The sequence below is a fragment of the Callionymus lyra genome, chromosome 1 (assembly GCF_982586985.1).
Source record: "Callionymus lyra chromosome 1, fCalLyr1.hap1.1, whole genome shotgun sequence".
Classification (NCBI taxonomy): Eukaryota; Metazoa; Chordata; class Actinopteri; order Syngnathiformes; family Callionymidae; genus Callionymus; species Callionymus lyra.
The window spans coordinates 41,679,536-41,705,860 of NC_141818.1; the positions used below are offsets into that span (position 1 = coordinate 41,679,536).

At 40.2% G+C, this 26,325-nt stretch overlaps 1 protein-coding gene across 6 annotated transcripts in view; it reads right to left on the reverse strand.

Annotated features, from left to right (window-relative positions):
- Window positions 1–26,325, reverse strand: part of lrba (LPS-responsive vesicle trafficking, beach and anchor containing) — a 218,069-nt gene that overhangs the window by 51,503 nt on the left and 140,241 nt on the right. For all 6 annotated transcript variants that reach the window (XM_087808002.1, XM_087807992.1, XM_087808010.1 and 3 more), the window contains exons 40-45: window positions 12,680–12,797; window positions 11,369–11,471; window positions 9,378–9,493; window positions 9,081–9,193; window positions 2,645–2,785; window positions 501–620 (exon numbers count right to left, since the gene is read on the reverse strand). In XM_087808002.1, coding sequence (XP_087664128.1) covers window positions 501–620; window positions 2,645–2,785; window positions 9,081–9,193; window positions 9,378–9,493; window positions 11,369–11,471; window positions 12,680–12,797 — 711 coding nt within the window. The remainder of the gene's footprint in view (window positions 1–500; window positions 621–2,644; window positions 2,786–9,080; window positions 9,194–9,377; window positions 9,494–11,368; window positions 11,472–12,679; window positions 12,798–26,325) is intronic.

Here is a 26,325-nt window from a genome sequence, read left to right on the forward strand (position 1 = left end):
GGGGTGAACTTTATAAAGTTATAAGTTCAAAACATGGTCATTATGAGAGACTTACTGCATCTTAAAGCAACATTTGAAACATGTGAGTGAGTCGAGAAAGTTGGGATTTCCCATTAGTTCCCTACTATAGTCTCATTTATAATTCATTATTTTGGTCAGATCCTCTTATTGTGCTGGTTAACAAAGAAGTTTAACTCATTTACTGGGACACACATGAACAATATCCTACAGAAATGTTAGAGCTTTTCTACAATTCATAAACACAAATGTGATCGTTATGGGAGACAATCTAGTGAAGTCACAATTGTGAAGGCAAGAAAATACAACATTACTTTAAAAAGAGGGGAACCAAAGAACCAAACATAATAATCCACAAGATAAAATTTTGCCTTCTAATGTATTCTGTTTCTGCAGTTGTATTGTAACTAAAAACCTTTAAACCAGCTTGATTACGAACAATAATATGTCTTATATAGCAGTGGTATAACTGGTGTTTGTACCTTGACGTCGGACGTGTCTCGCTGACAGTTCCTCCAGGCCCGGGACACGGACGAGAAGGTACGGTCGGCGTGGTCGAACTTCCCTCCTTGGAAGTTGAGGAAGAACGTCGTGAAGGGTTCCTGCGAGGCATGAAGGGCAGAGAAGCTCAGATTCGAGACACGACATTTGCTACAACATCAAGAACATGTCGGCAACTGACTGACTTGATTTGATCGTGTCGACCTAAAGTTCTACAGAACTAAAAAAAAAAAGACCCACAAGGCGTAAAATTGGAGATGTTTAGTTCATATAAAAATACTTTTTAGTTGTTTTAATTTTCCCATTTTACATTAAAGCACCAATCATATGATTTTGTGTGAAAATGAACAGATGGTGCACGTTTGGAATCTAGAAATCATCTTTTATTTTGGTATATTTAATGTAAAAAAAAAAAGCCTGCTGGAAATAAATAAGTGTCAGATTTTTCTTCTTAAAATTGTTGAAAGTGCTAAAAGACACCTGAGAAGAACCAGTGTTAATAAACGAGTAAATCTGCTGCATATCTATTAGTGTTTAATCTTGTTAGGATGGATCAATATCCGAGGCTCATGAGAAAAATCCCCCCTTTATTGACCCTTTGTTTAACATATTTAAGTCATAAAAACATTGGCCACAGACAGGCATTCGTACAGATTCAAGTAAAGGAAGTAGAGCCGCACAAAAATCCCTACAATAAGACGCATATTTTTATGTCTTCGGGTGAAATTATGAAGGGTTTACGCTTCATATTTACACGATCATTACCCGAGTGTGTTAAAGCCGCATCAGAGTAAAGCCGCTAATAATGTCACCGGATCAATGAGGTCGATCCGACGCCACTCGCTGAGCTACGGAGACAATAACGGTGGAAAAACTGCACATGGAGGGCGGGGGGGGAACTTAGTAACCTCTCGTTCCCATGAGTGCAGTATGGAAAGATTGATGACGACCATTCAACAAAGATACCAAAATAGAGCAGTAGAGTGCAGATCGAACACTCCTCAATAACAAATGGTATCACAGATAACAGCTGCTTCTTCTCAGAGCCGGTGGAGTCGCTGATCCTAATAATGCCCTGGAAGAATTTATTCAAACCTCTTCCTACGATGTCCGGGGTTTATTTTCATAATATTCAGCTGAAATTGAAAAAAAAAGTGCTATGACAGAGAGCTAACCGTCTTTACTGTCAATTTTTGACTGTAAATGTTAAAATTGTGGGAAAAAATATGCATTTTCTAAACTTTATAACATAGTAATAAGTCTAAAATGACATGACTAAGCAAATTAAGATACTTTATTTCGCTATAACACATATTTAAAATTCCAATCTAACGCACTTGCACTTTAATTATTCCTTTTCTTCAAGAAGTTTTTCTGATATAATGGTTTGCTAGGACCTAAATTGGAAACCAACTTATGATGGCTTTAACCAAAAACTCCTATACTGATTAATTAAACATTTTTTAGATTCCGTTACTCGATAAATACACTAGAAAAATGACAAAACCTTTTTTTTTCAACATCGCTTTTTATTCGTCCTGTTCCCGCTCGGTGAACGTACTACTGAGGCAGCCTGTGTTTAGCTAATTTTAACCGTCAATATCGGAAAAGTTTTCCGCGTTCTGAAACTGCTTTAATTTGATAAATGTCAATCAGAATGTCAGAGTATTCGGTTATAAGTAGATCTACTCTAGTCCAGTTCTACAGATTGTTACTGCTAAATTTGATGATTGGGGTGCCTCAGGGCTCAACTCCTGCTCCTTCCCTTTTCAAATAATTAAGGGTTAAGCCCTTTTTTGAGCTTTGTTAGTTTTTAATATTATTTTATTTCCTTTGCATTTAAAAAAAAACGAGAAAACCCAAAACTTGACACGTATGCAGGTGAATCTGGTCCAGGTTAGCTTAATAAAGGTCTAAAAAATTGTGTAAAACCAAGGCTACTGGGGGTCATGTGGGATTTTAAAAGTATCCTTTGAATTTAAAACATGTACAGGGAGAACAAGTGAGCTAAGCTAAAAGACAAAGCTAGGCTAGGTGAACTATAAGGGGCGTAGGCTTCACTAGACTCTCCGAGAAAATGTTTTTCTTCTGCAACTCGGCCCTCGGATTAGAAGGAGGTACTCACCATTCGCAGGAGCCACATGAGTGCGAAGCTGGAGGTGGAATAGTGGGTGCCGTAATGGAATTTTGGCACCTGATCGTCCTCCCATGACTCGTACCGGTCGGAGAAGAACGCTGCCCTCTTGGGGTTCAGCGCACCGATGGGCTGTGGAGAAACATAAACAGACGCTTAAAAAAAAACAAAATAAAAGAAGAAGCACTTAATATCATCGTGGGGTTGGTGGTGGTGGTGGTAGGGGGGGGGGGGGGGGGGGGGGGGGGGTTGATTTGTAGTAACGGGCTCGGCAAATAAAGCGAGAAAACCCCGGCGCAATCTCGAATGAATATTAGATGATGTTTTTCCTTCAGACGGAGATCAATCTCCACCCGGAGTGCTTTTAGAGGCTCTGGACGAGGCCTCGCAGATATATTCTGTCAGGGAGAACTAATGTTCTCCAATGAAAGACGGCCTACGAGGAATAGCGCCGCACGCCTCGATTTACGGTCGTGTTGATCGGCGGAAAATACACTGCGCTCAGTGGCTTTATTTGGAACGCGGGGCTGGAGAAACGCATTAATTCCTCATTGCTCTTTGGGAGGCAATAACCACGTGTCGCCCCTGCTATTATTTAAAAGCTCATTTATAGAAATCTCATTGAGGCCGGTTCAATTTTTATTACTCTTCCAGTGGCCGGCGCCGCCCTCCCCTCATACACACCTTAATCTCCCTCCATCACACACACACACTTGAAACCTTGGATCGATAGTAATGGAATGATGGCCTTTTGAGAGCCTGCTAGGATGTGGATCAATTGGATCTCTTTTATATCATAGGCTGCTTGTCACAGCGAGACTGTTGATATTGATCTGTGCTCGGCTACTGTGTTGTGTGGGTGCAATGGTGCGTGCTGCTGTGTGTGTGTGTGCGTGGGTGTGTATTGGATGCTGTTCAAGCCAAGTAAGGGTTGCTTAAAACAAATCAGGCCAAGAAGCAGAAGAAAAAACAAAACAGAGATTATTTAGTGCTGTGTTGCACAAGAAATGCATCTTTGCTTTTGCTAAAAGACAGAAAATACATGTTGTATTTTTAGTATTCTTTTTAAGCACCAACAAAATATTTACTTTATAGTTCAATGGAGTTTTTCTAGATGTTAATTTGGTTGTTTTTAACACGTTTGTCCATCTGCAACATTATTATTTGTTTTTGGAAATGATTCATTTTGTGGTTGATGTCCTCGTTTTGCTTTTGTAAAATAAAATGTTAATAACTCTATACATTTAAATGATTAATTTAGCGAATAGAAAAAGAAGAAATTAGAAAAATAATTATATTTAAACAAAACAAAAAGAATACCTATATGTTTTTATACTGTAGATGGAATATTTTTGTCATATTGAATTTTCCTCCAAAGGCAAACACTGTGTATTCGTTTCTTATTTTAATTAAGTTAGAATCCAACGTTTACTCAAACAACAAACAATATTTTTCTCATTGAAACTTTTATTTTTGCTTCATCTAAAGGGGTTGATATACAAAAAAAAACAGATTTACACAACTGTAATGTGTAATAAACGTTGTACATTTCTTTTAAAAGCATCATATTCATAATATAAGTCAAATAATGACTCGTCTGCAGTTAAACCAGCACATTGTTGAGCTCGAACAAAATCAAAGGTGTAGCTTTTCCTGCCGCTGCAGCTCTTCTGACAGTGATGCACTGCTGGGCTTCCTCTGGGCCACCGGCGGGGGGGAGAGGGTCTTGGGGGTGTGAGTACACAGAGTGAATTATACATCACACCCATTGGTCTGATTTATAACCCTAATAACCGCGGACTCATTAAAAAAAGAAAAGGGCGAGCAGGCTTATAAAATAAAAAATACTCAAAGTGCCACACTGACACAAAGAGAGGAGAATTGTGTGTGTGTGTGAGGTGTGTGTGTCGGGGGGGTGCGGGGGGGTGTAAACATTGTTTACTGCAGTAAATTACTGTGGCTCGAGAAGCTTACAGTAGCTGCAACAGAGAGCTGATGGAATTCCTATTTTTCACTTCCACGCAGATCCGAGCGATTTCTCAAGAAAGCAATCGCATCTCGAGCAGATCTGGGAACCAATTGAATGCTTTAATTAGACTTCGGCTGAATAATGGAGTTGGAGACGTCGTGGGATCAGATGGAAACGGAGAATGATGTGTAGAAAAAACGACTTTAATGGCCAGTGTCCAACTCAAGGCACTATATAAAGTCCATATAGATTCATATTAAAGAATATATAATGACCCATGAGGATGATAAGGAAGTCAGGTAATTATAAGAACATTCTTAAAAAACTAATTTAATAGAAAGCAGATGGTTCCACAAGTGTATTTTTCTTTTTTTACATCAGGTTTGCTAACAAACAAAACCAGGAAAAATAAAGCTAGCTTTGGCACTCAATACCTGGAACATAAACTCATGACAGTTTTAGAAGGTTTTGTAAACATTTAATTTTGTTTGACAGCTAAATCAGACAGTGCATTATGTTGAGTATAAACTACTTTAGACGTCATTAAAATAAAGCTATGTTTATTTCCTGATTTGGGTCCCAGCTCTGCCAATAGCGAGACCAGTTGAGAAACCAATGTAGGCAGATTTTACCAAAAAGCTGATGACTCGAGGAGAAAAGAGCGAGTGAATGATCTTGGATTTTCCCCAAATTACTTTACCAAACAACTGAAGCGTTTATTTTTTAAAGGCAAAGGAAATTAAATTAAATTAAAAACTAACAAAGCCCAAAAAAAGGATTAACCCTTAATGATATGAAAAGGAAAGGAGCAGGAGATGAGCCCTGAGGCACCCCAATCATCAAAATAAGCAGTAACAATCTGTAAAACTGGAGACTAGATCTACTTATAACCCTATTTCAGTGCCACTCAACTCTGTTGTCTTTTCCTACACAGATGATGATGTTGTTGGACTAAAAAATACATTATTCATATTATGAAGATTATAAACTTAAATTCAGGAACATCAACAATGAAGCACTTGCTGCTCGGTGTCTGCACCTTGTTCACGGACCATGGAATCATTTTCTGAATATTCATACCAGACTCCTCGGAATGTTTTTCTTTAATGCCGGTTTAGTTTCTTGTGTTAGGAGTTGCGCTAATGACTCCTAAGTGATGTCACTTTCTGACCAATCAGAGGCCGACTCGCTTGCTTGGGACCAGAGGTAATAAAATAAGTCTATTCGACGTCTTTAATCTGCTTCGACGCACTGTAGATGTCGGACTCTATTGTACTCATCAGCATGTGTCCGTTTGTACACTTGTCACTTTTCATTAAAATATTTACATAAAAAAATTATCTTTAGCCCCGCCAACTGAAAACACTGTTTTTCTGGAGATTAAATCTTGTTTAGCATAACCACAACCGCTCTGCCGTGACTGGTCAAACATCAAGATTCTCACTCCGTATCAATCCAGGAAGTCTCCACCTCCAAGGGACTCGTTGTATAAACAAAGCGGGGCTTGATTACAGCTGGCTGGAGGAGGAGTGAATATCATTATATTATGTCATGGAATCCGCTCTCGTAACCTCTCGTTCGCCCAGATTTCAGACGGGGAAGAACTTTATAAGGTAATAAGTTCAAAACATGGTCCTGATGAGAGACTTACTGCATCTTGGAAGACATTTGAAAGATGCGAGTCTAGAGAACGCAGATTAGTTTCCCTTTAAGCTTTTGATTGCCTTGAAACTTGCCTTGACGTGGAGGATAATAAGACTAATAAATACAATACATTCATTAGCTGATGCTCTGTCGTGCAGCACAACCTCTGAAGTCGACCCGTTATGCTACGTTCACCTGCATCGCTCAACGTTTCAAACGCTAGAAGCGACTCGACCAGTGACAGAAACCTAAATATTTCCCCGGTCCACAGAAGACTTGTGGAGTGTATTGTAAACTCAGACTCTTCCCCGGGACCATTACACAAACATTATCCAGCCGCTGGTCGGCTTTTAAAACCATAATGGCTCGCCGGTGATGAAGTGTAATGGCTTAACCTGCATTTTGATCATCGCTGGGGTCGTGAATCAAACGGGGCCGATTGAGGCAGTGTTTATGTGTAATGTCCTATTTACACAGCAAAAATGGCCGAGGAGGGCCTGGGGGATAAACATATGGTGGGATCAATACACCATTAGCCTCACTGGCTGCTGCTCGTCGGAAACAACAAAAGCTAAAAAGTAATCACTCTCTTAATAGCGGCTCCTGTGTTTGGGACGTAAAACCACAGCTTTCACTTGATGAGTCTAATGAGTGGAAACGGAAACGACACGTTTGAATCAAGAAGAAACGAAAAAGGCGGCTCTTGTGCTGCTCTTATCGTGACAACTATGTTATCTCGCCCCGGTCTGGGCTCGGTGTCAGCATGAGGTTAGAGTTTATGATAAGAAAAGTCCCCGGGGGTCACGCCGGCTGTGGCAGGAGCGCGGACATAAATTTTCGTGTGGCCGCCGTTGAGCCGAGGACAATGACGACGGGTGACATACAGACGTCGGCGGCGGTTTTCGAGCCCCTCGGTGTCAAGTGGAGACTTCGTTCCGACTCATTTTAGTCAGTGAGACCCCGAGTGTGTAACAGAAAGCGTCGACGACAACAAGATAAAAGGATTTGTTTAAGGATAATTAATTTAAGTATTTAAAAAGAAAAGCACTTAGGGATTACAGACTTCCGCCAAGCAGCTCGTCGCCATTCAAAGTCATTTTGTATGCTGTTTTTTAATCGATCAATTTGACCTCTTTAAGCATTTGAAATATCATCAGCCAAGTTGGATTGGACAGCAGGAAGTGGTGGACCACAGCCATCTTGAAAAATGCAAATTTAGCAACACTATGGTCTGGATGTGGAGTAGAGACAGACTGTTAAACCCTGCCAATTAAAATTGAGGCTAAAGCTGTTGTTCACTTGTCACTCAAGACAACCAAGCCTTTCATTATGCAAATTTAGGGAAAACAGAGGATTTAAAAAATATATAAAAGAGAAAGAAAGATGCAAGAAAATACGGAAACTGAATTTTAATGAAGAAAAAGTCGTTTTTTTTGGCTGGATGTATGTGATTTTCCATCTTTCCTCAGCCAGCCTCAAGTGGACACTCGATGAACTGCGGCCGTTCTTCGTCTACACTTTTTCGAACCCAGGCCAGGGGAGTTAAAGACAGCGAAACCTAAGCACCGAACCTCCGGCAATCCACTCTGGTAACTCTAACACTAAGTTGAATTTTGGCTCCACGGTCACATGGATCAGGGCCATCGACGCAATCCAAGAGTGAGAAATATTTCAAAAACATTCCTGAACCCAGACGGATAAAATTCATCGTTGAGCACGATCGTCTTGAAACCCAGAGATGATGATGTTGCTCTATTACCTCGCACACTCCTCTCCTCTTTTTATTTCTCCCACCCTTCCAGCCCTCCTTCAGCTGCTCCCCGGGGCAGCAGAGCTTGACTGCACTCAGTGGCTGAGCCGTCCGAACGGGACGACAGCAGAAGAGAGGGAGGCAGAAATGATCTAAGAAATTGAAGGCAAGGGGGCGGGTGGAGTTACATGATTGTGTGTTTGTGTCAAGCTCGGCAGTTCACTTGCCCGGTGGGCAACATGAAACCAGATAAACACAGGAATTATGCAGCTTCATACGGTTAAGGGGAGGTGGGTCGGGGGGGTAAAAGAGACGTGAGTGCTGCAGAGGAGATGGAAACTGAAGGCTCGAGACACAGGGACGATGTGTCGACTGCTGAGGTGTTTGTATCTATATGGCAGAAGGAAGGAAGTGTCACTGGATGTGACATGAAAGCCTGTGTTCCGGACCAGTCAAATCAGGTCAATAAAAAAAAAAAAAAGACTTCCAGAATGTTTGAAAAAAATCAGAAACCTCTTCTGGGAAAACACTGACAAAGCAGGAGTTTCTCCGACATTACATGGGTCCAAAGTCTCCTCCTTTATAGACCTGGAAAACCCCTCCTTGGAAAAGGATACATCATAAAAAAGGTGCCCACTAGCCTCTCTCCTAGGCAACGTCTCTAAAGGTTCTCCGATCTAGAACCTCAACAACCAGGTTCGACCCTAAAAATAAACATTTGCCTTCACTTGTGTCAAGTGGTGTATATGTGCGTCTTAGAACAAAAGTGTATCAATTCTGAAAGTAGAACATCGTTCCAATGAAATGTGACCTTTGCAGACATCACGACGATAAAAACCCACTTCACGTCTGCCACGATGAGTTCACTGAGAGGGAGTGGGTCAACAACTTTTTGTGCGAGTTCTAGGGTCCGCATGGGGTTGGAAAAAGAGTCGGTAAGTGACTTCATTTTGGTTTGTAGGCAGGTTAGTCTCTACATCCAGAGCAAAGACCTCAACGCTGTGAAGCTAGTCACGATAGGACAGTGGGTCCAATTTTCCCAGTGAAAGTAAGAAATATTCTACCTTTGATAAGTCTCTGAAGTTGCTGGGCAGCGTGAGATCAAGTTCTGCCGAGTCGTAGTTGGTGATGATCCAGGGAAAGACGGGGTACTGGTTCAGGTCATTGAAGGTGCGACCTGGAGACATGACATTTAATTAAAAAAATTGTAAATATTCAGTTGATTCTTTGTACATGGAGTTTCCGTACATTGTTTTTTTTTATCCTGTGTAAGTATTATTTTGAATCATTTTTCAAATTATATTCTGCACAATTGAAGAGCAGTCACTAATAAGTTGCTAGATTCTTATAAAGTTCCTCACCGGAGATGGTGTTGAGAAAGATGAGGTACTCGAAGTTGGAGATCTCGCGACGCTGCCAGCGCTGGGGCATGGTGGAGGCCTTGAAGAGCTGCTTCGGTGTTGCTAGCGAGATCCGTCTGTGGAGAGAAGAACAACCGAAAAGTCACTTCTAGCATCAACGGCTACGACACTGTATGGACGAAAACTTTCCTTTTTTGGTACTATTTCCTTTCTCGCTGTTAGTCACATGATACAAACTTGATTGAACGCAGAAAAGGCTTCCATTATATTCTTTTACATGATTGTATATTTAAGATAATATAGTGAAAACCTAAAAAATATATGCTAATTGCACCAGTGCAAATCTCCTCGGTGAGGCTCTTAAAGAGGGAAAAATAAACGTGTAAACTTTTGTAAATAAGTAAAAAATAATCCCTTCACGGGACCGTCTTGTTACAGAGAAACCAGCCCTGCTGACTCAGCGTTACGCTAAGGATCATAACTTTTTATCATCGCTGTTTTTAAACCGGTCCGCGATGCGGAAAGAGTCGGGGACAGCTGCGTTTCATCATCTTATTAATGAGCCCTTTGCTTTTCAGACAGTTGTAGGAAACACTGAAAATAAATCTGAACAAAAACCCAGACCGACCGAGCTCTCTAAATGTGCACCGATCCAATTAAAACCCAGCGATTAATCACTGTCAGGGTGTAATTAGAGCCATTTGGCTTCTAAAAAAGTGAAAATAGATTAAATTATGAACGAGCCGCCGCTTCAATCAATGTTTCTAATCTAAGTCCTCCATACTTTCCCCTTTAATGAGTGAACTTTGTTTTATATTCCTCGCTAAGTGAGAGGTCAAAGGGCACGTGATAATCCTGAACTACTCTGGAGAAAAAAAGAAAAAAGGATTGGATCTAATTATGATATTAATCAACAATGAGAGGTGGCCACGAGATTAATAACTGCCGGGCGACCTTTGGAGTGAGATAATGTGTGGTTCTGCGTGGCGAGTCTCGGCGAGAGCGCTCCATAAGTCAAAATGGCAAAGACCTTCCAGACTTGAAAACAAGTCTGATTTATGACCCCCCAAATCTCCCTTAAGATTCCGTTTCAAGGCGTTCTGTTGAGCAGTCGTCGCGGATTTGAACCCGCTGAAGGTCGTACTAAATAACTGAAGAAAAATCTCCTTTCAAAAAAAAAAACACCATGTTTGTGGAAAAACAAAAGAGACATCAAGATACAGAAAAACAAATCTGAAATCTGTCTGGATATTTTGTCTTTTATACTGAAAACATTTCAGTGTTGAATTGAAAAGTCTGTAAAAGTCTGTAAAAAAAACTGCCAAAATAAAAAGATGAAAAACAATAAAGAATACATTGTTGTGATATAATGTATAGTATATGGTGTGATCCCTGAGTTTTATCACCCCAAATGTCACTTAAATAATTTTAAAAACCTAGCTTTCACCCCAAAACCTTTACACATTTTTAGCTTTTATTTATTTAATGTTTTTGAAAACTGAAATAATATTAAGCACCAAAGTGTTTCGGAACATGTCTCCATTGAAACGGTTATCTTGGGTCAATTAAAATGTGTGTTGTTGTACATTTTATTTAAACAAAACGTAATCCTCCCCAGATGCAACACTAATAGACTCAGGGACTCATTCTATTCTCGTGCTATAAGACTGTATAACTAAATTTTGGCAGAAGCAGAGTGAAAGTATGATGTATTCTATGTTATTCTTTGTATCCTTTTTCCTTTTCTTTGCGTCATTTCCTTTTCCTCCATGTTCTTTATTTTGATTTATGTTCTTTTTACGATATCTGCTGTGAACTTGTATCCTAATTTCCCAAAATCGATCTCCAGAGGGATAAATAAAGTCAATCTAAATACAGATTTAAATTGGGAAAATCAAACCCAAAACTCATCAGTACCAACAGTGTCAGAACCGGTGAGTATCTGTAGTAGAGTACGAAAATGCATTTTGACAGCCAAAACTTTTTTTTACCTGGTTTGTGGAAGTCCAAAGTTGGTGCCGACCCCGACACGAGGAAGGCTGTGGACGACCTTCTTGACCGTGGTGGCATCAGGGAAGTTAAACATGACTCCAGCTGCAGAAATGAAAAGGCGTAGAAGAATTAGACGAAGATCCTCCAGCCTCGAACCCAAAACAACCTTTACCAGACAAAACCATATTTCCTCTGCTTATGGGATTTCAGGTGCACCGCACCCTAAAAGATGCTACAATGTGAAGGAGCACATGCCTCTTGTGGTCCGCATTGTTCAATCGTTTCCTTCCTCCTGGCGTCAAAGACTCACCACAGGATAAAACCATTAGCTTGGGGGCGTTTTCTCTGTCTGTCCCTGGTACTTATACTGGTAAATATCCCACCAGTTAGCATAGAAGCTAACGTTAAAATGTAGTGGTAGTTCAGTTATAGCCTCGTGGGCCACATAAGCATGGATATCCTTTTTTTGCCCATAACTTTGAAAAAATAAAGAGATTAATCCCAACACGTAGTCGACATTAGGGTGATGAGTTCTAATATTTGGTGAACTAACCCTTAAACATACCGGGTAACTCGATGAATCTAAAACAAAACAACCACTGTCTCACTGAGATCCTTCCTCTTACAGTGCCGATAGAACGGACATTTTGGGTCATGAAGCATTAAGATACAGGAAAAGATGAGTTCAATGTTACTTCTGTTCTTCTAGCTCTAGTAGGAGAACTCACATTTCCCCGATCCTTAAAACTCTTCACTGGCTGCGAGTTTCTTTCAGGATCATTTTAAAATTGTAGTTCTTACTTTCAGATCTATTCATGGTCAGACCTTCCATCAGTGATCTGATCCAGGCTTACACCCCAGCTCGGGCTCTGAGGTCTTTGGATCAGAATCTACTGATGGTTCCTGAACACAGTTCAGGACAAGAGGAGAGAAATCCTTCCAGACTGTTGCTCCTAAGCTTTGGAACAATCTTCCTCTCTCTTTGCGCTTGATGGATCTACTGACTCCTTCAAGAAACATCTAAAGACGTTTTTATTTGTTCAGGCTTTTCCTTGATTCTCTGAGACTCCTGTGTTGGTCTCGGTGCTGTCTTGACCTTTTCAGCATCTATTTTATTGGGTATTGTATTGATTGTTTAAGCGCTTTGTGACCCTGGTCTAGAAAAGCGCTATACAATTATTACTTACTTATTAACTATCGACTATATTTTTCTCCTGCTTCCGGTCACTTCAAATTGGCGACAATGGGAGGGATTTGTAACGCAAGTTAAGAGGTGTTTTGAGTTATTTTCAAAAATAAGTGCCACTTACTCCTGTTGGCCATGAAGATCTCCAGAGCAGTGTTCTGCAGCAGGTAGCGTCTGGAGAAAACGGCTCTGATCTCGGTAAACAGCCATTTTCCGTGGAGGCCTTCAGTGTAGGCTAGAATCTGCAAGACAATTTCAAAAGAAAGAAAAATGAAAATGAAATGAACAAACACACACACACACACACGAAAAGAAGACGAGCGGGGGATTCATTTTTCATCCGGTGATGGGGCGACTGCCTGAACAGCAGGATTAATGTCTTATATTGATCAGCCACAATGAAAAAGTGATTCCTTCAGCAAGAGAATAGGCGCCATTGAGCAAGAGGGAGTGGAGGAACTGTTACATCCATTAAACGACGATCCATTTAGCAGCACACGAGAGAAAACCAGAGAGAAACAATCCAGGCTTGATTCTTCCTCTTAAAAACAACGCCCCCCCCCACCCCCAGTTGCCACAATCCTGAGAGGCCTGAGACGCTTGACCCTGCGCCTGTGATCAACGCTCCGGCTAATCCCGCATCTTGCCTTCGCTACTTTCCTATTTAGCGTCGCTTTGTTAACGACACATCCCTGCTATTCGGGTCGCGGCGCTGACAGGGAGCGAACAAGGATCCCGTGAAAAGGTAGAAACGACACTTGAGGTTGTCACAGCGAGGGCCGTGTTATTCATCATACATATTCAAACTCCTCGAGCTCCAGTCTTCTGGGCGAGTCAAAGGAGCTCATTAAAGGGCCCCGGCAGAGGGGGCCCCCAGCTGAGGACAGCAGCTCCTCCGCCCCGACTCTCGGAGGAATACAAACGGCCTGCTTCGCAGACTGACTTCAAAGTCTCTGGAGTTCAATTAATTGTGGATTAAAGGGGGCGAGGAGATGCTGACTCGGTGCATCTCGGCCCCCAAAATCTTCCTTCGATGCGATTCCATCCTCTCGTCCGGACGCAGCGTTCGGAATATCAATGCATAACCGTCTGTACGGAAATAATAATTGAAATAACAGCGTCAGGATCAAAGACAGAAATGATGGAAAACTCTTTGTCCTATTTAAGGGATCGAGCTCACAGCAACTATACAAAAACAGATTGAACTTGACGTTTGTGTATCTCTGGATTTAAGTAAGTAAGTAAGTAATTTATATTTATATAGCGCTTTTCCAGACCAGGGTCACAAAGCACTTAAACAATCAAAACAATATTCAATAAAGTATATACTTTAAAGGTCAAGATAAAACTGATAACACAACAGGAGTTCCAAAAATTCAAGGAAAAGCCTGAACAAATAAAAACGTCTTAAGATATTTACACATTTTAGGCTCTATGTCGGTTCATCATCGAGGGGCTTTCGAAGGAATATGGAATACATTCCCTAGAGAACTTAAAAAGGAAAGAAAGTCGCAGAATCTCTTAAAAATCAAGCCAAAGCAGGTCCTGAGAAATATATCTCAGCAACAAGGGTATTCATGAAGGGTTACTGGGCGACGCCATCACAGGCACAAATTCAATTAAACACGCTGGCGATAAAGATGGTGTAGGAAAGTTGTATGTATTGTATTGTCTGGTTGTAAGTAGTTTTTAAAAAATAGTGTACTTAGGATGTGAAGGGAACGTTTCCGTGACAGTGAGTGAAGGCGTTGATCGTCAAAGAGATGGACCGACAAATAGAAGCATCTCTCCCGAAACTATCTGATCAAAAAAAAAAAATGAAATTTCTGTCTTCAGGTGTGTGACGAGTGCGACCACAGAGCGTGACCTTTCACCTCCAAATGAGAGGCGGTTGACTCATTTCATCCCCCCCCGGAGCACCCCCTGGAAGACCTTGAGACGGACGTCAGGAGGACGATTGAGGATGAACTGATGAAGTCTAGTCGCCCGCAGACAGATGTGACAGAGGTGGAGGCAGGAAGGTATCTTTTTTTTTTTTTTTTCTTCTCCTCCTCCTTCCAGACCAATGAATCTCCGGGAAGACTGTAAATAGCATTCCGTGTACTCAATATCACGGTCCCCATCGGCTGCGCCCTTTTCCCTTGCAGATGAAAAAGCTGAGTGGCTGACAAGGACGTGACAAACTATCCGGTCCGTAATGCTCTTGCTGATATGACCACTGCTGGACAAATTACAATGGTGTGGAGGTTATTGTCCGAGGTGGAATTATGGGAGCAGCAGCTTCATCTATGATAGATGGTAATGGCTCGGCGGGATCTGATAGATGATACAGGAGCGGAGGAATCTATTAAAGCCAACAAAAAGACAATGCCGGGTGCTGGTAAAAAGGGGTGTGAAAGAAGGCGGGAGATTAAGGCGAAGAAAAGTGATTCTTTTTTTTTTTTAAAGATAGTAGGATAGAGTTATTTTACATTTGTATGAGTAGTTATAGTAGTTTGTTATGGTTTCATGGCTGTGGATTTGTTGATAATTCATCTTACAGCATAAAATAAATGATCAATATTTAGACAAAATACTTCATAAGAAGGGATGTGTATTGTGTAGGGTTGTATAAGTGCACTAGCTGTGTTTTTTAAAATGTTGCTTTAAGAAAATAATTGTCCAAAAACCTTTTTTTTTCTTTACAAAGTTCCAAAGAAAACATGTAGTGTCATACTGTCATTATAATACTGGGGTCAGCAACGAGACAAGTATTTCTACCAACCACTGATAATAACATGGTGAGAATCAGCGGTGGTTCTACACATTACCCTTACAAAAACTTCTACGGCCCACTTTGTGTACACCGTAGCCGCCTAAAAAAAAACAGAAAACATTTTAAATTTGAGCAAATACTCTGTGTTTTTTTTAAAGGGTAACTTGTCGAGTCAGACTCTGATGACTCAATCAAGTTTCAAATGTTGAAGTCTTCCTCTCCAAGACACAGTAAGTCGCTCATCATGACCATATTTTAAACTTATTATTTAATAAAGTTTGTCTGAAATCTGGGCGAACGAGAGGTTACGAGAGCAGAGTCCATTATGAAGTAATAGTGGCTTCACTCCTCCAGCCAGCTGTAATCACGCCCCGCTTTGTTTATACAACGAGTCCCTTGGAGGTGGAGATTTTGCAGGATCGATGACACGCATTGACAAAGCTTGATATTTGACCAATCACAGCAGAGTAGGTGTGGTTATGATAAACAAGATTTAGTCTCCAGAAAAACTCAGTCAGTGAACTCATGCCTGCAACTGAGAGATCAGAAAACTTTGCATTTTGTATTTCACAAATAGAATGGATCGTTCAGGAGTTGCAGGGAAATCTAGTCTGTGAATGGGTGGAACTACCATCGCGCTGATGGCTACTTTAAATAGAACGAAACCCTGAAAAGTGTTTATTAAATCGTGGCAACAGCAACAAAGGTTAAGAATTATGAGCTTTGACATGTAACATGACAAGTGATTTGGAAAAAAAAACGTGTTAAATATTGCAGTAAAAAATAAGACTCAAATTGGAGATTTCAATTTTTAAAATGATCGTATCAAGAAAGTAAGAAACGAGTCAAACTAAATAAATCTTCGGGAGCCAGACGAGGAGTCAAAAGGGGCCACGGGGGCCACACACCAGCTCGAGGCAGCCATTAAGAAAACCTCAAACAAATTAGGGTTTGATACATCAAAATGACTGCTGCAAGACAAAGCGCCGTTTTATTGACGTTTCATTCCAAGTGGAACGCCGACCGTGGATTTCGGGGTCTGGTACAACCCGGGATCAATTTCAAGGCGTCACGGGAGAGGACGCCGCCGAAGCGAAAACAAAGGCTGGAGCGCTGATTGCACTGGTTTCTCTCCATCTCTTCCTTCTATTTTCAACCTGTTTGTGTGTGCGGCGGCGGCGGCGGTCGTTTGTCTCTGTCAGGAGCCCCGAAGACGGCGGAATGAAAAGGGACACATGAAGAGGGGCCCGGTGACGGAGGCGAGATGCACAGACACACTCAAGTGAATCCTGTCTCAGAACCTCGCGTCTTAAAAACTTTCTTTTATATCGTCTAGAAACGTACTCGGATGTGAAAGATTCGACGGCACTCGAGGGCCGATTTCCTGCCCGACCAAGTCATTTCAGGGGGACCCCTAAGAGCTGTGTCCAGGTTCAGGTCCAAATAAGGGGTTATGATACCTTCACCAACCCGTGTAAAATCATGGACTTAAAAATGAATAACTGATCATTTTTTTTTACGTTGATACAACGATGTAGGTTTTTAAGAGTTAATAGATAAATAGGGATATATAGATATAAAAAAATACAGACAAAATAATACAAACTACACAGGACATGACGACAACAACAACAGGACATTTTGTACATAACAAATACAAAAAGGTGCTTAAAAAAAATGTTCTTAATACTGTATGTATTAAGACAATATGGTTTAGATTTGACTAAAATAAGACGTACTTGAATTTCTATGGAGATCTTTATTTAAAAAAAAGGAGCTGGAATTCCTGGAATCTGTCTTACTAAGCAGGTTAAACATATGGTTAAAGTCTCGTCCAAAATTGGACGTATTTGAATTTTCATCAGGGTCTTCCACAGTTGGGGCTGGCCTGTAGAGGGCGCTAGTTTGACACCCTCCTACCGATTTGACTGTTTTTATTGCATCATCTTTTTATATTGAATTTAATTTCAAAATGTTCTTATTATTTATCGTTTTTAAGTTTCAAATTAATCGTCAACATTGACCATTAGAAGTCTTCACGTTGACAAACTATATTTGCATTGATACACATTGCGATTATAATCTTGGTTTGTGTCGCCATTCTTCATATACGATCCATCTAGGGGTTGATTTCTGAAGAGCCCATCGTCGTTTTCGAATAAGATTTCGGGGGGCGCTGGAGAAAGCGACCCTGGTAGTTGAATATCATAATGTAAACTAGGTAACGGACACTGTTGTTCTTTTTTTAATTTGAGGACGCAAGGTTTCGCCAATTCTGATCCCTGCTCTAAACATTTTAATACTAGTTTTATTCTGTAAGATGTTTGTTATAGTACAATTACAAAGTGTTTTCATCAGTGTTTGTATCTAAACAAGGGGCATAATAAACATAAGTATTCATCGTTGGCTGTCAAAGTGTTGATTTACACATATAAATAATGTTTATATTATTTTCCACTAATTCTTTCAATGGTATATCCTGGGAAATGTACTGGAAAAGAGCACCACCTAGAATATTTTTCACCAGCCGCCACTGGTCTCCCACAATAACATTGTGTGTCCCCTGAAACCGTCGCAGAAAGACCAGTCGTCCACATGATACATTTAAAAAAATGTATCCAAGCGAGTGTAGAAGACATTAAGATTTTAAAATGAAGTCAATTGGATGAACAACTTTTATAAATGAGGCTCTAAGCTTCAAAATCAACCGAGCTGCTGCTGGAGGTGATGGAAGTAAAAGAGACGCTAATAAACAAACCTCTATTTGCTGTAAAATATTTAAAAAAAAAAGAAGTTCAATTAAACCCCAGGCTTGCCATTAAGCCGAACACGAGCGAGTCAAACGATATGCTCGCCGCGCTGGGATTTAATGTGCTGCGGAGAAAACGAGGTGATTGAAGTTCAATTTGTTGCCTGTTATTAAGTATTTCCGCACGGCTGCCTCGGTTAAAGGATAATGGATGAGGGATTTATTATTACCTTTTGGTCAAATGAAGTGGTGTGGGAGATAAGGTGATGAAATTAATGAGCGGGAGGAAGAGGGGTGATCCATCAACATCAAAACAGAGATGAGGGACAAGCTGGATTAGGGGAGGGGGGGTGGGGGGTGGATGACGTACACAAAACAAAACAAAAAAAAACGCACTCGCATGTTTTTCTGATGCTCGACACATTCAAGCTACGACACACACACACGAATACACACTGCATTATTTCCTGATGATATCACTGGTTACTTAGTATCTTATTTGTTCAGGCTTTTCCTTGATTTTCTGGAACTCCTGTTGTGTTATCAGTTTTATCTTGACCTTTAAAGTATATACTTTATTGAATATTGTTTTGATTGTTTAAGCGCTTTGTGACCCTGGTCTGGAAAAGCTCTATATAAATAAAAATTACTTACTAACTTAGTAAGTGTTATACATTAAAATGTGTTTGTACTAACATTAAAATATAGTGTTAAATGGGGATTCAATTCAATTCAAATAGCATAATATAGTAGAATTACTGGGTAATAATTATTGTATAAATCGTCTTTCTGACTAAATAAAAAAAATTAAAAAGTCAGACAACATCCTCCAAAATGTAAAACACTTAAATCCTTTTAGTTGAATATGATGATTTATATAGATGCGGATGGTTAAGATAAAAATTATCTTATCTTGAAAGGGATCTTTCAATAACAGAGATGGGTGTGATTGGTTAATCAGGACAAAAAACAGTTGCGGTTGGATCGTGAAGACGCAAGTCAAACCCACACTTCCTGTTTCCGACAGTTTGAATATACATTTGGTTTGGCCGACGGCCTCGACTGTTAGAGACATGTGGCCCCTTGTTGGATTGAGTTTGACAGGCCCTGCTTTAACTTTCTACCTCCGTAATAATATTGTTGTAGTTCATTGAGATCTATCACCATCACACTTTAATCTATTTGAAAATATTTCTCTTGATAGTTAATCATAGTTAAGCGACTGGAGCTCAGTTGTCTTTGTCTTCGTCCAAAAAGACAAACTTAAAAACATCCAAATACCTCCATACTGCTCGTCTGTGACGTCCATTTAAATTCTTAAATAGGTCTGTATTTTAAATCGGTTTCTATCAGAAGTTGTGAGTCTCTCAGATGCTGCCTGATGTCTCTCCTCATTCGAACATATTGCAAAATTTAGGCTGATGACCTAGCAGCTAGCCTAACAGCTAGCCTAATAGCTGACCAACCAACTAGCCTAGTAGCTAGCCTAGCAGCTAGTCTAACAGCTAGCCTAATAGCTGGCCAACCAACTAGCCTAGTAGCTAGCCTAGCAGCTAGCCTAACAGCTAGCCTAATAGCTGACCAACCAACTAGCCTAGTAGCCAACCTAACAGCTAGTCCAACACCTAGGCTGTGTCCCAAATCGCGTACTTCTCCGAGTGCACTGGTTTAAAGTATACGTTAAGATTGCGCAGTGCGCAAATTTTGACATGTAGTACTGTCTCAAATCAAACACTGCCACTACACACTTCTTCTTCTACTACTTTTTAACACTCATTGCAGTTAGATCCAAGTTGGAAAACTATCGCCACTTTTCTCCAATTGAAACAAGTTATTAAGTTGTGTTTTACTTGTTACTGTTGCGTTGTTTTCTGGTAAAATTAGTGTTTTCTGGAGACATTTACGTCGGTATCTGCTCCGGAGAAGCGTTGTGAGTGACGTAGCTTCCGTTTAGCTTCATCTACGTCACTAAGATGGCGGCCGTTGAGGGTGGAAATTCTCCATCGATCCACACTTAATTTTCAGGCTTTTTGAGTGCACCAATTTAGTGCTCATTGCGCACTACATTTTTGCACACTGCTAATTGGAAAGCACTTGTGCACTCAAGTGTAAGTGCAGAAGTGTGCGATTTGGGACACAACCCTAAATACAAGCCTAAAACTCAGACTTATTTACCTTTTTTCTGCACAATTTCTCATGTCGAGGCTTCAATAGAAGATGATTTTTCAACGTTAACTTCTACTGCTACTGTGTTACATCACGTGTCAAATTAAAAGCGGCCGTTTGGCTGGAAGTAGATCATGACTCGTGTCGATACGGTGACCTATGAAGATGCAACGGTTGTGACATAACACAGATGATGGACGTCAACAATCACGCACAGTTGGACGAGATCATTTCGTTCGACCCGAGACAATTAAGACTCAAACTTCCTGTTAAGACAGTTTGGTGTATATTTGAATCGAGACGAGACCAAAAGAGCAAAACGATTTTTAGCTATGACGTTTAATGGTATTGGTGGGCAGGGGTGGGCAATTAAAATTCCTCAAGGGCCACATTAAATTCTGTGAATATTGTTAGGGGCCGTCAAGCAAAAAGAAAGGCGAAAAAAATCCCTAAAAAAAAAGGACATGCGTCATTAGCCCGTGACTTTTATTAAGATAAATAAGCTGCAATTTTTTTTTTAAAACATTTCTTCAATTAACTTTAAAATATTTTAAGGGATAAATATATAATCAAAAAAGGAGGGAAAAAAGTAAATAAGTGTGAAAATGTAAATGAATAATAAATACAAAATACACTTTTAAATGCATTAGAACCAATTATACTTGATCATACTTTGTCGCATAAATACAGTCAAAGGGCCACATATCGCCCAGGTCTGTACTAGTACATATTTTTTAGTGATATTTGAACAAAGGTCTATCATTTGGACGGTTGGAAAAAAAAGCCACTTTATAAAAAAAACAAAAAAAAACGAGTTCCTGACTGTGCTCGTCTCCATCCTTCCTCCAGACCCCCCAACACTCTTACACCAGCACCCCCTCCTTCCTCGTTCCACACTGGTAAACGAGCCCTTGTCACCCCCCATCAGTAAATGAGTTCATCGGACTAACGAGGAGGCAAAAAAGGGCCCCGGCTCCCTAACAAGGGTCTGTTGGCCGCCGCCGCCTCTGGACCAATCAGGACCTTCATCAGCCTTGACACAGAGTCTCGTCGAGCCCTCTGGAGCCAATTAAGACAGATGTTGCCTCTGAGCTTGAGTGATGGGTCCGGACACAAAAAACGGCGGCGGGCATAACCAAAGAGGATTGTGGGTAGATCTTGTGATATGGTACAGTTAGAGAGCGGGAGCGTCAATAGTATTTACTGTAACCACGGATACTCTATTGTCACTTCACACGAGGTAGAAAAACACTCAGAGAGTGCAGACCTCTAAGCCACTGGTCTGGACCCGTAGTAGTGGATTCTTTTAAGACAATATTATAACGAAATATTTATATTATCCAGCTGGACCGGCCGTTTTACATTCAATCTTAAAAGAACCGAGTGGATGCAGATCCAAACTAATTTATTTAAATCCGTTTTTGAGTTAGTTTTCCAAAAGATAGTTTGTTCGTTAAAGAGCGACTTTCAATTCAAGAGTTCGCCATGTTGTTTGATACCCTCTTGTGACCACCTTTAAACAAGTAAAAAACTTCTGGCTAAGGCTGGAATTTTGATTGTATTTTAAATTTTTTTGGTTCAAAAAAAGGTTTTCAAAATAGAGTTGGATTTATTTATTATATATATTATTTATTTTTTTATTTTTTTAATTCATGTTTCGTCTTCGTTTTCTTTAAAATGTTTTAATAATGATTTAAAAGTGTCTTTTCGTTATAATTTTCATTTTAAATAAGATTTTTTTCCCCCTTTTGAAACAATGTAAATTTCATTTTCTAAAAATAGTTTAAATTATTTAGGCAACAAATATTAACCGATATTGTTGCTCCTTATATTTATGAAGTTTCATGACCGTCTTCAGTTTAGGTTTTTGTAAAAAAAATGATAAAAAAAAAACATTTTAGACCATTTATTCTAAAAGATTGTTTTGTCCAAAATGGACTTTAAAATGATATAAAAATTCTTAACGATGTTTGTGCAACTTATAAACATTCCTGTGTAAAGATGCTAATGCTAATAATCACTTACTTTGATTGACTAAAACTGGAAAAATTACAGAATATTTTTATATATAGTCATTGGGAATCCAATGTAGTGAAAATCTTTTCACACATAAAACAAGTTTACATTTGAAATAGCATCAAATACTACAAGAAAAAAACCTCTCATCAATGATCGATGGACACAATTGTTCCAACAGCATGTAACCAATTCAACATCTAATCACACTTTCCTAACAGGAAGTCAAACAAACTACCAGGTAAGACAAAAATAAACACTAGAAAGTCTTGAGTGTGGGTCGAATTAAAGCAAAATAAACATGCTCAGCATGTGGAGCGGGTGTGAGGTGATGAAGGCGAAACGCTCAGAGCATTCACCTCCAAACGTCACCCAGCGGTTTGTCAAAAAAAGGAAAGAAAAGAAAAGCTCCCTTTGAAAAGATCTTTGGGGCCACTTAGTCTGAATTTATCCTAATAAGGATTAAACCCATTCTCGCTCTTTTCAATGTTTGCCAACAGGTTAGCCATTTTTTTTTTCACTCTTCTTTTTCATTCAATTGGCAGCTTAGCCTTTTTGAAGTGGGGGACAATAAAACAGGGTCCATGTGGATTTAGGGAAATGTGGCTCTGGTTCGAAGGGGGTTAATTGGTTGAAAAGTAAAGACTTCAGTGCATTAACTCACCAAACATTCAGCCCTCGGGCCAGAGTGACAGTGACGTGGGCGACAGTTGCGTTTTTAAATTAGCAACGCAGAGTACGAGCCTTTTTTATTTCACTTTTTTAAGGTTTTGGTGTCATTTTCTTGGGAAAAATCTGTTGTTCAACTTGCCTGGCAAAGCCTCTTATTGCCCACAATTATACTGACAAAATGTAACTAATGCTATGGAAAGACATTTAAATTAAATTCATGTAACTCAAAAGAAATACAAGTAAAATCCTTTTTTTTTTTGGTCATGGACAAATTTCGCAATCATTCTTAGTAAGTAATTTTTATTTGTATAGCGCTTTTCCAGACCAGGGTCACAAAGCGCTTAAACAATCAAAACAATATTCAATAAAGTATATACTTTAAAGGTCAAGATAATACTGATAACACAACAGGAGTTCCAGAAAATCAAGGAAAAGCCTGAACAAATAAAAACGTCTTAAGATGTTTCTTAGGGCACCGTTTTAAAAGTACCGGCACTAAATCCATTCTCAATTCAATTTGCGTTTTGCCTCCCGACCAAAATCATCTTCTGCTCTGATTTATCAATGTATACTTCTTAAAATCCCGATAAAAAAATAAAAAATCAGATTTCCTTTCACTATAGCTGGTCATTTTTCTTTGCAAGATCACCCTTGACTGTCCATCTGTTCCACCCGCACTGCACTCTCCTCTTTACCTCCCTTAATTTCCTTCCATTTTTCTCAATGAATAATATCTAAAGAATTCTTAATAAGAGAACCGGTTAACTTACCCACACATTAAGCCATTTTAAAATGAACTTTTTCAATTGAATCACCCGCTGAAAATGTAAATATCTTAACTCATAACGAGGTACAACTAGCAAGAAATGTATCAATAAATGGAGACGATCATCAAACACCTGCTCAGCAAATAAGATAAAAGCTCATCATAGGTTCCAGAGAGAATCGAGAAGACAACATGGAGTCGATGCCCCCTAACTTAACTTAAGGGTGAACATCAGACAGGTTAAGATCGCTGACCGGCTCCTATCGCATTCTCCGCGCTCCTCTTTAGTCGCCTGTTTGGCCATTTAGAGACAGATAGGCTTTTTTTTTTTGTCAGGGTTAGAGCAAAGCTTTGCTGAAGTAAATTCTTTTCTAATCCAGCTTTTGTCAGCGGCTTAAGTGGGGGTGAAAAGTACACCCCTTCTTTGGCGGATTGGAAGACGCGTTGTCCGGGGAAGGGTTTGAATAGAACCAGAAGGTTTCTGGAGTCGGTTTTTGGTTTACGAAAAATACGACGAATAAGGGGAGATTTAAGAAAATTATTTTTTTTTTTAATGATCTGTCAAGTGATATCTTGATGAATTTCATGATCCAATTCTATGTTTTTAATTCCCAAGAGGAAACAAAACCTGGCTTTTTGAGTTGATCCGTCCAGAGGCACGATACCTCAAGACAGACTCAAGTCTTCCCTTCAAATGTCATTAAGTAGAACATTTAACACTTGACGAGGTTTACCTTAAAATAATAGAAAATGTAGTATTTCTAGACTAAAAGGCACTTGAAATTCCTTTTATTCTCTCATATATCAACAGAGCGCCTGATAGTAGGTAAAATAACATTCATTCATTCATTTTCTACCCTTATGGGGGTCACGGGGAGTCAATCCCAGTTTCATAGGGCGAGAGGCAGGGGACACCCTGGACAGGACGCCAGTCTTTCGCAGGGCACACAAAGACAGACAACCATTCATACACACACTCATAGCAACGGACAATTTCCCCAAGTTCTCAATCAACCTCTGTATGTTTTTGGACCGTGGGAGGAAACCGGAGTGCCCAGAGTAAACCCACGCGAAACGGAGAGAACAAACAAACTCCACACAGAAAAGGTCACAAGTTGGCTTGGTCTGGAAGGGAACCGGCAACCTTCTTGCTGTGAGGCGACCGCGCTTAAACGCCTTTAAAATAAACAACTTAACTTTAATAAACAGTAAAATGTAACTTTTATAAGTTATTTTTTCTTTCTGTGCAGTTCAGTTTAGAAAAAAACCCCCAAGGACCAGTAGTGGTCCCTGGAATAGTTCCTGGGGACCACAGGGTTTAAACCCAAAGTGTTGGACCGGCATGTCACAAGTTAGAGTCCTAAATTATTTATTTTTAATCCCTTTATTCATGTTTAATTAGTGTATTTCATTCACTGCTGTGCCTTTTGTGTGAAATTAGGCCCTTGGCAAGTGTATGCAATGTCTCAGTGCTCGTCTAGGATTATATAATTTTAACTATAATAACTACCTTTACCTGATCCGACAGATAGCAAAGACCACAACCAAACTTCAATTCCGTTTTGGATCGAGCCCATCGATCTTCCAAGCCGGTCCCGGTGTCACTCGACACCACACCGGGGATAATGGCGGCTCCAGAAAACCAGCAGGTACACAGGTGTTGATTGTAATATCAGTCGCCTACCAGGCGACTGGCATCCGTAAACAGGCCTATCCATCAGGCCGCTCTGTTGCCTTTGACACAGTGTCAGCGGCGGACGAAGGGAATAAATGACGGAGCAAAAGGGATCAATCAAGGGAGGGGCGGGGGAGGCACCTGCCCCCGCTGACTGGACCAGTCAAGCCCAAAGATGGAGCATGATGGAGGGGCCGAGGCTCAGGTGCACCGCAGAGGGAACCGGCAGCTCTTTGTCTGAAGGCGTTTGGTTAAGTAAAGGTTCAAAGTCATGGAAAAAACTCACTGGACAACGATCTGTGTTTGGGTCGTCCAGGAGAAGGTCAGTTGGAGCAGAGACATTAGTCATCATTAGGTGGCGAGATGACACTGTGTGTAATGGTTTCTTATGTGACTACCAATGTGGTGATAGTCTTTTCTCTCCCCGTCCTATCTGGTTAGTACGCCTGGCGAAGGATTTATCAGTTGGCTTCGTGCACCAATACACGACAACAAACACTGATTACTGTGTTAGGGTCGCTTAATACTGTTAATGCGCGATGGCCTGTTTTGAGTCGCCATGTTTTTTTTATGGAAAACCGATTCGGTTCGGGATCAGTTCAAGATCTGGGCGATCATCAGCGATCCATTTGTATGCATGTGTGTTGCATTCAAAGACATCATTTTAATTTATAAAGCCCAGAATGTTCTTTTCAAAAATCAAAGCATAGATTGTTATGAAAGATAAAGCAGTATAAAAGAGTAATGGAGTCTGTGCAGATTTACTCTAAACATCAGGATGTTTTGTCTTCTATGATTAGTTAAGAAAATGACAATTATTTACCGAGATAAACTGGGAGCTTCCAAAGTGAGCCGACGTTTTCGCAAGATTTAAAAACTACGATCAAAGACACAAACAACCACGGAGTTAGGTTAAACTCTAAACTTAAACCGACATGCTGGCCAACAAAAACTTTCCCTGGAACGTCTCA